This window comes from Anas platyrhynchos, chromosome 5, assembly GCF_047663525.1.
Source record: "Anas platyrhynchos isolate ZD024472 breed Pekin duck chromosome 5, IASCAAS_PekinDuck_T2T, whole genome shotgun sequence".
NCBI lineage: Eukaryota > Metazoa > Chordata > Aves > Anseriformes > Anatidae > Anas > Anas platyrhynchos.
In genome coordinates, this window is record NC_092591.1 from 6,616,183 (window position 1) to 6,629,050 (window position 12,868).

Sequence of the window (12,868 nt, forward strand, 5' to 3'; positions counted from 1 at the left end):
TTTTGTGCCATAGCAAAAAGCGGAGTAGCAATTGTGCACAGCAGCGCTAATGCTTTGTTGCTTTGTGTTTTTCCTGCATAGGAACCCTCCCGAGGGATCGGATTTTTAAGAACCTCACTAGGAAGCGCCAGCGGGCGATGCGAAGGCGAGTGCATCAGGTGAACGGGCACAAATTCATGGCTACCTACCTGCGACAGCCAACGTACTGCTCACACTGCAGGGAGTTCATCTGGTAAGAATCACTCAAAAACAGTGGTGTGCACCTTCCTAGCCTTTATGTTCTGGGGACTGACATGCCATCTGTGAATCGGTTGCCCAGCACTTCACCAAGGGCTACTAAAGTGACTCCCCATGGCCACCACGGGTACATTTACACTGCAAATTGGAATCTGCTGCAGAGAAGCCAGAGCTGATGTGTAGGTTGGATGCTGGAAGCCAGCTGGGAGAGTGTGGGGCTAGGACAATGTTCCTTGCTTGTAAGTGCAAATGTTATTTCAGGAAAAGAAGTAAAGAAAGACCACAAATGTTAGTTTGAGTGGAGTTTTGAGATTACGATGACAAAAAACAGTTGCTTGAAAAACTAGAGAAAATATCTGAGAACAGAAAAGCCATCAGAGGAGGTGTAAGGTGTGGGATGATATGTGTGGGGGCGTAGGCAGAGCAGGGAGAAAAACTTATATATGTCTCAAAAGAGCATGGAGTAGGAGAGATAATAACAGGGTGTGGGCTGTTGGGATCAGTCTAATAAGTGTGGTGTGTGTTGTAATAAAACGAAGTATTTCAGAAACCAGAGTGAGGGGGAATTTGGAGAATAACACGTACATTGACAGTCTCGAACTGTGAGCTCTGGCCCTGGCAGTGCTTTGCTACACTTACACCCCCCCAGTACTGAATTGCACCCTTATTGCTGGGCAGTTTTTCCCCAGGGATCTGGTCATTTGGGATCCTCTTGCCTTTTGACTCTCTTTTCTGTAAACTGTCTACAAGAAGGCTGCTTTTCTGCTACTAAATTCTGTTCATGTTTTGCTTTGCACAGGGGCGTGTTTGGGAAGCAGGGATACCAGTGTCAAGGTAAGGTGCTCTGCTCGGGCACTGTGTGTATGTAGGGTGTGCTGTCTCAGGAGCACTTCCCCGTGCTGCTGGGATGTCCTGTGGTTACAAGATTCTCTGAAGTCACCGCTTATCTTCCTCCTCAGCCAGCCAAGACTGTGCACTAGAGTAGCTGTCAGTCTGGTGGCTTTAATGTGTGTGGGAACAATCACACAGGCTCATGCAAACACCGAGGGGTCCAGTTGCTGTGTTTCACCCACAGTTTTCCTCCTGTACAGATCCATCAAGTTACTGAGTATGTGCAACACCCAGCTAGGCCTGAGAAACCTAATGTCCCTTCAGCACAGTGTCCAGCTGATACTAAAACACAAATACCTCGCTGGAATGGCCACCCTCTTCCTTTCTCTCCCTGTGTAGCTAAACAAACTGAAATTAGGGATGCGACTTCAAAGGGCAGTCTCGTGGCCTGGTGCAGCACTTGTGTCTGAATGCACGTTTTGGCTGTATGGCTGTATAGATCGATGTTTGTGGTCCTTGTTTGCACTTAATTGTTTTAGTTCCTTTCCCTTTTTTTCTATGGAAAGGTAGCAGAACTACTGGCTTCACAAGTGCATGGTCACCCAGGCCTTCTAACACAGCCTGTTTCTTGTGCAATGTAGTAGGGCACTGGAGTCTTGATAAGAAAGGAAGCTGCGTGTAAACAAAATGGGTATCCTGCATACAATCTCTGGGTAAAAGTGAACGTTACTGATAGGCCCTTGTGAATATAAGCTTGATTCAGCAACAGACAGAATAGTGTGGGACCCTGCAACATGTCTGCAGCTTACATTTCCCATTACAAAAATCTCCTTGCCCAATCAGTCGCTGTGGCCATTAGTGTTGGCTCCAGTGCACGCCGGGTTATGGAGTGGAGGAATCCAAGTTCATTCCAGCCAAGCCAGCTTCAGAGCTGCAGAGAGCCCTGCTGTGCTTTAGGGCTAATTAGCCCTCTTGATGGGGATTAGCTGATTAGCGTAGACACAGCATTGTTCTGCTGCAGTTACCCAGCTTCTCAGATGCAAGCACTGCACTGAGCCTAACAAACTAACCTGGACAGCACTCAGTTGGGTATCCAACGGGAGAGACACTTTGCCACTGAGATGTAGGAATGGCTTTTGGTATCTCAGACCTGTGTTCTCTAATGTTGTTTGTGTATGTTGTGTGAAATACCCCAGGACAAGTACAACAGCATTTTAGGGAGCTCATTTTACACTGGTGTTTCTCTTTGCATCTCCCGTATTTTATTTTACCATGTCCTGATAATATAAGTGAGCCATAAAGAAACCAGCTGATGGGGTGATGTGTTCTGAGTCTTTCAAAAGCTCTTTTCAGCATGCCTCTTTTATTTCCTAGTATGCACCTGTGTTGTACACAAGCGCTGCCATCATCTAATTGTTACAGCTTGCACGTGCCAAAACAATACTAACAAGAACGATCTCAAGGTAAAGTCACGTTTGTTGTTTCGGGTCGTCATAATTTGTGAACCTTCAGGATTGTCTGGGTATTTTCCTGTCATAGAATCTGTTCTGTGCTACCTTCGTTCATGGATTTAAAAGTGAGGAAGAATGATAGGGACATGCATCCCTATCATTATGATATTACATGGGCTGTGTAATATCATCTAGCTGTTCTTCTGTTAATTCCACTAACTGGTTGGACCACCACGTAGTTTAGGAAGGGTCTTCATTTGAAGACATCAAGAAATAGCAAATCAAACTGTTTTCCTTGGTAATTTTCCTTCACGATTAACCACGTCATCATCAAAATTTGGTGCCTAATTCTTAATGTGGATTTCTCTGGTATTAAAATCCAACCACTGCTCTTTGTTTTGCCTTTTTTATTTTTCTTTTTGGGTAATTTTAAGTGCCCATTTAGTCACCGCACCACACCTTTACTCTATGAAATTATTTTGTAATAAAGAAACCCTTGCATAACTCGTGTTTCTGAAGGCTTTCTTCTGTGCTAGTTTTGGCTGTATTTGACAGGAATAACATCCCCACCTAAAACAGCACTGTGCATTGCATCTCATTTCTATAACTGGAAATTGTTTAATAACTCTTTGAGGAAATTCAATTGAAACGTTCTTAATTGGGAGGTAGATCTATTGTATCCCATGCAGAAACCTTTCAAGTGCATGCAAGCAATTGCCTTTCCTCATTATTTCTTGACTCAGAACTGCTGAGCTAGACTTCTTAAAATGACCCCTTGCCAAGCCAGATAAAAATAAGTTAAAATGCTCAAGGCTAAAGTGCAAGTCTAATGCTAAGTCGTCATCCCTGTACCTCATCCCCCCTTTTAGCATTGTGAATGGTTTGTGACGTATCTAAACTGCTTTAAAAGAAGACAGAGGTGAGGAGGCACCACTTGCTTTAAACTCATTGTTTCAGTGTCCCCTCTAGTTTTTGCTAAGCGATGGGTTCCCCTTGTCACGATTCCAGCAGCTGCTTGTTGAGACGCAAATTAGAAAGTAATGAAGAGGTTAAATGGGAATGGGTTCCTTCAGCTGATGTAACCTTTTCTAAGGTGTCTTCGAGATCTGAAAGATTCACAGTTGGAAAAGAACAAAGTTAAAAAGGGGATGACAGCAAGCTACGAAGCTAAATGTGGGCCTGAAATGAAAGAGGAGGGTGAGAAAAGAAATGAGAACTTTAGGAGGAGCTGGGAAAACTATTCAATATTAAATTTAATGAAATCAACCGTTTGACATAAAGTTACGTGTTCGCACACAGTATGCAAGTTAGTCATTTGAGAACTATTTAGTTACAAATTGCTGTAGCTAGCAATTTATATTTGGCACTTCAGTATGATAGGTTTGTGATGAGGTAATCCATGCTTTCTAATTCCAAGTTTGTTTTAAGAATTTAAAATTGCCTGGGCGGCCTTCTTTAAAATCTGCTTTGTAAGATATTCCCTCCTGCCCAGCAAGTAAACCAGAGAAGGTTCTCTGCAAATGAGATTTCAGTCATTGTCCTTACAATAAATGTCAGTGAAGTGATGGATTGGGACGTTTTCCGAGCTGGGATTATTTTCACGGTTCTGCAGTTAAATGTCAATATGTAAGTGATCTTTGGTTTATGTGTATATTTGAATGTTTAAATCTCTGTTTTTCTTTTGGCCCCTCAGGTGACTGAACAGAGGTTTGGAATCAACATTCCTCATAAGTTCAGTGTCCACAACTACAAAGTCCCAACTTTCTGTGACCACTGCGGTTCCTTGCTCTGGGGAATTATGAGACAGGGCCTACAGTGCAAAAGTGAGTAGCTTATTACTGTAGTATTTTCACAATGTGATATAGATTTTTAGACTCTCAATGCACTGTGTGAGCTTGATTTGTGCAACCAAGAGAAGGACAAGCAATAAATAGTCGTCTTTGCAGGAGTTAGAATTTTATTTATTTTTTTTTTTACTTTATCAGGTTTCCAGAAGGACTCAAATTTTTACTCTCAGCACAGCTCTGTTTAGTTTGCACTGTTGAAAATATTCTTGGGTATTGCTGCTTCCTGCATCATTTTCTCTCTTTATCTGAAGCTTTTCCTTATCTGTCCTAATTAGATAAGGCAGCAAAAGGCATCCAAAGAAAAGAAGGTCATTGCCACATGTTGGCTAAACTGTCACACAGTTACTTGATGACAAAACGTATCCACTTTTTTGTTTCAGTGATCTAAACTGTAAAGCTGTATAGGTAACAAACAATCTCCATTTGCCTCCATCTCCCACAAGAGGTCGTATGTGTGTCCATGAGTAAAAGCAAGAAAGATTTTACCTCCCATTATTCAACATAGCTCTAAAATTAGATATTTGCAAATGCAGAGAAAGTTTGTTGCTAATTCTGTGGCACTATAAATCCTAATTTAAATGGAAATCATAGCTGCAATGTTATTTATATACCTCACAAACATACTTTTGCTTATGAATAGCTTCAGGTAATCTAGCACCCTACTTGGAGTGTTTGGGGTATGCTAACCTGATTTTCAGCAGTTTGTTCTCTTGTATGAGTCCTAATCTTGTTTCGGCAGAGATCAGTGGCAAAAATACGCTCTTTGTTCAGATCTAGGATAGAGTCTGGTCACTATATTTCCTGAAGCTGAGCAGTCTTTTGCTAAGTTATTTCTCAGCAATAAATCCCTCCAAGTTGTTCTAATTGTTCCTTTGCTTTTCCTTTTCACCCCTTCCAGTCTGTAAAATGAACGTCCACATCCGATGCCAAGCAAATGTTGCACCAAACTGTGGGGTGAACTCAGCAGAGCTTGCTAAAACCTTGGCATGCATGGGCCTGCAACCTGGGAGCATTTCCCCAAATTCGGTGAGTCTTTTTCTTTTTCCTCCTCTATTTGTAAATGTTTACACCTGAATCCAATTTGTATGTGTCTAGGAGAAATCAGAGACTTCAGTAATGTCAAGTGGCATTGGCCAGTCGGCTGCATGTGTAGGCTGTTGCTCTGTGAGACTTGTGGCTAAGGTTTCACCTGGAAAATGGATGTTTTCTCTCCAGATTTACCCTGGTGGAGGCATCAGTCTATGAACGTTGCTTTGTTTATGTTTCGTAGTGGTGTGACTCCATTGATTCTTGCATCTGTTTGGCCTAAATGAGAGTATCAGACCCCAAACTAATAAATCGTCAATGCAATTCATGCCATACCTTTCGTCAGCCTTTCCACAAATACAAATGCACTGCCTGTAGATGTGACTGGTGATAGAGCAAGAGAAGAGCTAAGCAAGAGGCCTAGGTTCTCTTCCCAGCTTTGTCACTGGTTTTGGGTCATTTTGGGCAATCTGTTTCACGATTTACCATTCTTTCCCCAGCTAAAATCCGAGGTCACTGTTAACATAGCATCATCTCTGGTCTTTGTCATCCAAGCCAGGGTCCTGGTGAGGTTACTGCTAGAGCTGGGACGTGTGTGTTACAATTTCTGCCTGTCACTATTTAAAGCACCCTAAAATTCAGCTGTTATGTACCTGAATGTATTTGGGGAATTTAAAACAGTATAAGAGCTAGAGTGATAATGTCCATGCACAATACCAGAAATCAGAGCTGTTATTTGATAATAAATTGGCTTTCATGAAGATTTTTTTTTTGCTAGCAGTTTTGAAAAGTCAGTTTGAAACCCCAGTAACCCATAGTAAAACGCTAGACATTTTTATTTGACCTAAATATATATATTCAAAACCAAAAGATAATCACCAGCCGTAGTTAATCTTGTTAGTCAGCTGCACTGATCAACCATATCAAGCTTTCTCAGCCTAGCGTGTTCATTAAGCTGTGCTGCTTCTTTTGATTTCAGTTGGCTGAGAAAAAATGAGACTTCCTTATTTTCCTGCTTCATGCTGTAACAGTTCAGGTTCAGTAATTCTTGGAGTTACACGGAAACACAAGCCACACACCCCCAACTTAGTTTTGTAAAAATCATCATTTGTTCACATTCATGGTTTGCATAATATATATGTCAAGAGAAAATGAGACCAGGAAAATGTAGATCTGTGCTTGGTGTTTAGCAATCTCCTCATATAATTTGTGAGCTAAAGGCTCCAGTTAGTGTTCAGAAGCTTAAATCTGAGAGTTTCCTTGGGTGTTTCCTGAATGTTTTTGGTTCTTTCTGCATGGCTGAGGTTACCATTTTTGTGGCAGCAAGGGAAGTCTTCCTGTGCAGGGAAGAATTTTGCTTTACATCAGAGCAGTCACAAGGTGGAGCTCAAGAAGTCCCTGTGACTGTTCGCACCAATGAATTAACCAAAAGTACTTCGAGTTTGTGTGCATACTCATACCTGAAAAGCAGTGAGCAGAGGGCACAGGAGATTGACTTGGTCTTCACGTTCTGCAAAACCAGAAGCTCTAGAAATGCTTGCTAATACTGATACAATTCCTGAAAATGCAGACACACATTGTTGATGTGGGCAAGGAAAGCATTCATTTGAATTTGCGGCAGTAGAGGAAGCCTGGAGCACAGCTGTGGGAAAGAAAACCATTTTGAGGTATGGGCTTTTCTTAAGAGCCCTCGCATCAGGTAGAAATTGGAGAGTCAGAGGAAATCTGTTTGAATTCTAGATTTCACCAGAACCTCTCATACTGCAGAAACGATGCTCTTCACTCTGATGTTAGTAGGGAGACTTTTATTTCCATGCTTGTCTTATTTTTTCTAGGAGTGAGGGTAGAGAGAGACAGGCCTGCCTTGGGATTTACAACATAAAACGCTCAGGTCAGGAGCCAGCTGTGACATCTCAGCACACCTCTGCACAGTGACAGGGTTGGCTGGTACCCATAGCAGCTGTGTGGGGTGGCAGTACCCATGCACTTTCTGTTCCAGTGGCCACGCAGTGCATCCGAACAGCACCTAAATGCCCATGTTGGGTGGGCTGCCTACCTGCGATCACCTCTGAGACAAAGTACAATTTCTGTGCAGAGTGATATTTATTTACTTTTCTCCACAGAAACTGGCTTCAAGATCTACTTTGAGACATCAGGGAAAAGGCAGCGTGAAGGATGGCAACAATGTTAGTGAGAATTCAGCGAGCAAACTTGGGATCAAAGACTTAACCTTCCTTCGTGTACTGGGAAAAGGCAGTTTTGGGAAGGTGAGTGTTATTTGTAGCTCTTCGGGGAAATATCATGCTCCTTATTTGAGAAGCTCCAAGGTATGTGGAGTTATTTCATCATGAGACGTGCAGATTGTCCAGTGGACTGTGCTTCTGTTTCCCTGTGCGATGAGGCTGGTTGGAAAGAGAAGGGAAAGAAGGGAAGAGAAAGAAATCTGACAGCAAAATGAAGAATGGGATATCACAAAAAAAGAAGAAAATTAGCAACCAGAAGAACTGCTGCATGCCAGGGCCTATACCAGAAACTGCACATGTGTGCATTAGCACTTGTTTGGGCAGCATTTCTTGGAGCATGTGAAAACTTTTCCTTTCAAAGAAACAGAGCAGAGGTTTCAAATGTAATGCGACTGGTGTTTCATTCTCACAAAACCAGTGCAAAATGCTGCACTTGAAATCAATAACTGAGGAGGGGAGTGGGACAGATGGTGGTGCTCAGAGGGTCTGCCCTCAGAGCATTTTGGCTGATGGTGGATGACCTTTGAGCACCTAGCCCCACAGCAGGCTTTGGGGTGTGTGGGCAGAAGGCTGCTGCAGGCAGTAGCACGTGCCGTTGACTGTACACTGATGCCCATGCTAACAGCCTGATTCACTTGCTTCCACAAGCCTGCTCATGAGATAACTGACCTTTCTAGTGTGAGAAGCTGCGAGAATCTCAGTGTTGCTCATAAAGGCTGAGGGCTTGGCCCTTGCAATTCACCCTTCCCTTTGGTTTAGGTGATGCTTGCCAAGATGAAAGAGAGCGGGCAGCTGTACGCAGTGAAGGTGCTGAAGAAGGACGTCATTCTCCAAGATGACGATGTTGAATGCACCATGACTGAGAAACGCATCCTTTCCTTAGCAAGGAACCACCCATTCCTCACCAAGCTCTACTGTTGCTTCCAGACTCCTGTAAGTATAACCCAGGTAGTGGACAGCCTTACTCCTGATACAGGCTGGTATGTTTAGGATAAAAGCACTGTGCTGTGTGTTTGTTCCCCTGCTTCTTCTAAATATCCACCTTAAACTCAGGAGAAAGCTCTCTGCTCAAGGGTGAACAGAGCACTGTGGGCCTTTAACATCTGATACCAAGGCATTTGTCAAACAAAATTCTGGCTTGTAAACTCCCTGACAAAGTGGAAGTATCAGGGAAGCCTTTTTTTTGTATATCTTATATATCTTTCCTAGAAACATTTTTATGCCATTGAGCATTTCCAAATACGTAAGTGTAAATGCCTGCACGCCTGAAGTGTCCTCCAGTTGCTGTGGGATCTCAGACCCTACTGCCCTGCTACCTGAAGTTTAATAGTGCTGCATTTGTCCCGTCTGCTCAGAACCGCACAAAATATCCTTCTGGGGTTACTGGTAGGGATTTTACTGGCATGGGCAGACGCTGGATCGGGCCCATACATGGCTGGTATTTCTCCTCATGTAGATAAGACAAGTGACAGCACTGCTGTCACTTGTGATTTGTATACCTCAGTGGAAGACTGCACATGCTGCCTGTTCAGCTGAGAGCCTCCTCCCGCGTGTGCATATGGGTGGGAGCTTGTTGCTGACGTGGGCGGTGGCAGGGGTGGCTGGGATGGAGGCAGTGGCCACAGCAGTATCCCGGCAAGGTAAGTTTGGGACTCCCTGAGCTAAGCTGTTATTAGGACCAAAGCATTTTTGCAGTGTAGCTCTTCCAGACTGCCTGGGCTCCTTTCCAGTTGCTTTTGGTCCATTGCTAAATGCTGATAGAGTTTGTTTTCCCTGTTGGAGGAGACAGGAGAAATTTCACCTATTAATTGTGGCTTCAATCCTTCATAAACCCAAAGCTTCTCAAAAGAAAAAAGAAAGGGCGAGGTGGGGAGAGGAGAGAAAAAAAAAGACAAAAAAAAAAAAAAAGGCATTCAAATGTGTCCAGCCACCTACCTGTTTCTCTTCTCATTGGGGTGATGCAACAGCCAGCTATGGAGTTCGAGAATTGAGCTCGTTTAGGGTGGAGCCCATGGGGTAGACTCATGTAATAGAAATGAGGTGGTGTGTTTCTTCTGTTTTTTTTTTTTAAATATATATACAGTTTACATGGTTTCACAGAGCAGCCACACTCTATAGCAGAAACAAAGCTCGCTGTTGTCACTAGTAACCAAGGAAACTCTTTTGTGTTCCATAATATGAAGAAACATGGCCTGATTTTAATGGCCTTACTGCAGTTCTCATGTAAGATATCAGAGATGCCCAGTATTGATGAGTGCTGTTTGAGGTCAGATCTAGGACAGCAGCCTTTTTTTGCAGCTCGTTGCTATGCTCTTTGGCTTTCTTTACAGGATCGCAACTTAGATGTGAAAATAGCAAATGCAGTCCTGGTCTGTGTAGGGTATTTTCAGTGCGCTTCGGGAAGATTTAAGGTCACCGTGCTATTAGCGTCTGTCACGTTAAAAAAATGAATGCAATCTGCTGCGAGTGCAGAGAAGGTTTGCTGGGCTGTGAGGTAATTGAGGAGTCTTTTGCAAAGGGAAGAAAGGGAAGAACTCAGCCTGTTTAGACTAGCAAATGGAAAGCAAAAAGTGGATCTGATTGATGTCTGCAGATGTCACAGAGAAGGGAAACAAAGCTGTCAAGATGCTGGCTAAGATTAAATGAGTCTAGACTGGCCATGGATACAGTTAGACTGGAAATGAAAAGGAGGTTGCTAAACAGTAGAACAGCCTGGAACAGGAATTTCTGGACCAACTTTTAATCAGAGGAGCGGAGGGAAGAACCCCTCAGCCCTCGCTGCCCCGAACCTGGTCAGTCTCTGAAAGGATGCCAAGGGAGTGGTGCTCGCCATAGCAGGCCCCTGCTAGTTCCAGTCTTTCTCAGGTTCTTCTTTTACTTGAATCCCACATTGTTTCATTATCTGGATTGATAACTTCCCTCCAGGAATAAACAAAAACAAAAAGAGAAGCATTTACCAAAAAAAAAAAAAAAGGAATTTCAGACTTCTGTGGTTTACCATCTCTTTTTGTCCACCTTCTGCACTCAGTGACACCCACCTCAATCCAGAATAACCAGATTTAAATTGCTTATAAAAGCATAATTAAAACCCTTTGCCATAATGGAAAAATGATTGCAGCAACAGGGTATACGATGCACAGGAGGGATTAAATGGTGCTGATACAAAATTTAAGGTTTATGCTTATTCTTCACATGACATTGAGTTATCCCCTTCAGTAACACTAACTTGACAGAAAAGAATATATATATATATATACATATAGGCACACACACGCATATATATAAACTAAAAGGAATCACTTATTTAAAATGTCACCCTGAAACCATGTTTAAAAATACCAAAGCACCTTCATTTGGTTGGAGCTGGGGGGAGGTTTTCTCAGAACAGTGCCTGGTTTCACTTGCAGTTACGTGGAAATTACATCAGACGTACACTTACAGCCCAAACTTTACAAAAGTGGTATTAAAGGTTCGTGTTTTTTTTAAAAAAAAAACAAGTATGACTCCAGTCTGCAATGAGTGGAGATCCTGGGTAAATAATGACTCAGTCGGCCTGACTTTAGGAATTTTTAGGGAAATAGCTATTTTGAGGCTTCTTACTGTTTTTCAAAAGAAAATAAGAGGCTGATGCCATGGACACATCAATACAGGCTGGGACTCAGTGGCTGGGTAGCATCCCTTCTAGAAGGTACCTGGTAGGTGCCAAGCTCAGTATGAACCAGCAGACTCTTTATAAATAAGTTAAACTATGTCCCTGGCTGATTCAGGAGGTCAGGGACGTTGCTCACCCCTCTGCTTGGCACCGGTGAGGCTGCAGCTAGGATAGACGTGTCCAGTTATGGGCCCTCCAGCTGAAGGAAAGTTACACGAGCTGGGAAGAAGGAGCTCAGAAGTGTCTGAAATGCTGCACGCTTTGAAGACAGGTTCTGAAGGTTTGGATGGAGCTGGAGCCATTCGAATTCAGACTCTTGTATAATATTCTACCCAAACCAGCAAACCCTTCTGCCTTAGAGCCCAGGGCATGTCTGTACTATACAGCACAGCGCTGTGTAGTGCGGGTAAGCTAGCTTTAGCTGAGCTGGCACAAGCACCAGAAACAGCAGTGCATTGTCTGAGTTCATCTATATTGTTGCTACTTTTGCTTGCCTGTTTAGTTAGGTGATTTTTTTTTTTTTTTCTGTGCTCACATCACTTGCTGATCATTTTCGGAAAGGTTTCCTGTTCTTTGGTGCTGCCTCTGTGCCTCTTTACTGTGGTCTTCTGGAGTCCCAGCTGCAGCGTAAGCAATGCACGCTAGCCCTTGCTGCTCTAATAGCCCACGGTGGGCTGAGGATGCCCGACCTCCAGCCAGCCTTCTTGCTTTTTGCAGAGAAATGTTGCAGCCGCTAGGTGGTAGGAGCTGCAAGTGATGTCTCTGCCCAGTAGGTCGCAGTTTGCAGAGCCCAGGGAGCAAACCCTGGCTGTGCAGCAGGCTGGCAGAGGCTGGCCATGGCCCTGTGCATGCTCGGCCCTGGGCAGGGCCCTCACTCTGCAGGGAGGGAGGCGCAGTTTGGGACTCGCACCTCCAGATTCCTTTCCTCTGAAGGGATGGAGTTGTGCTGGTCCCTCGCAGGGAGTGGGTTTGGCCTGGTCCAGCAGCACCTGTGTGAGGTCTCCCTTGCTTACCACAAACTGAGATAAATCTCTGTTATTTTAATATTTTTTTTAATAGAATGTCTTGGTTCGAGTGCTTTCAACCTTGCCTAAGCCGTTTGCTTCTGCTTTTTCTAGGGCCTTACAACCATCCTTTAGTGTCAGAGAGGATTATGCTCCCGCTGCACTAATCTGTGAGCTGCTGACAGGTGCTGGGGCTGACCTGTGGATAAGCTCGGATTCTGCGTTAGGGGTCACAAGCACCCAAAACTGCTCCTTTCCGTTTACCTGCCATGGGTGTCATCCAACACCTCAACAATACAGGCCTAGGCCAGGTGAAAGAGGCTCTCCGTATAACTAGTGGAGTTAGTAATTCAATCCTGGGGAATGCAGAGCCTGGAATGTTTTAATTAAGATGAGTTTGCAGCAAGTCGGTCCTGTCATCTCTGGGGTTTAGGCACCATCCTTCCTGCACAGGTGGTTTGCTTTTAATTCCTTTTGTCTCACCTCTTTTGCATGAGAATGGAAGGGCTGGGGGGGATCAGCTTCCCATGCAAATAGTGTCAAACAGCAGAGGATAGAGGTTTCTGCCTTTTATGTT

At 43.8% G+C, this 12,868-nt stretch overlaps 1 protein-coding gene across 2 annotated transcripts in view; it reads left to right on the forward strand.

The window, feature by feature from the left end:
- The window catches only part of PRKCH (protein kinase C eta), a 113,250-nt gene that overhangs the window by 47,275 nt on the left and 53,107 nt on the right, over nt 1–12,868 (forward strand). For both annotated transcript variants that reach the window (XM_027458011.3, XM_038179950.2), the window contains 7 exons: nt 82–232; nt 1,037–1,071; nt 2,443–2,531; nt 4,213–4,342; nt 5,265–5,392; nt 7,516–7,659; nt 8,395–8,568. In XM_027458011.3, the coding sequence (XP_027313812.1) occupies nt 82–232; nt 1,037–1,071; nt 2,443–2,531; nt 4,213–4,342; nt 5,265–5,392; nt 7,516–7,659; nt 8,395–8,568 (851 nt within the window). The remainder of the gene's footprint in view (nt 1–81; nt 233–1,036; nt 1,072–2,442; nt 2,532–4,212; nt 4,343–5,264; nt 5,393–7,515; nt 7,660–8,394; nt 8,569–12,868) is intronic.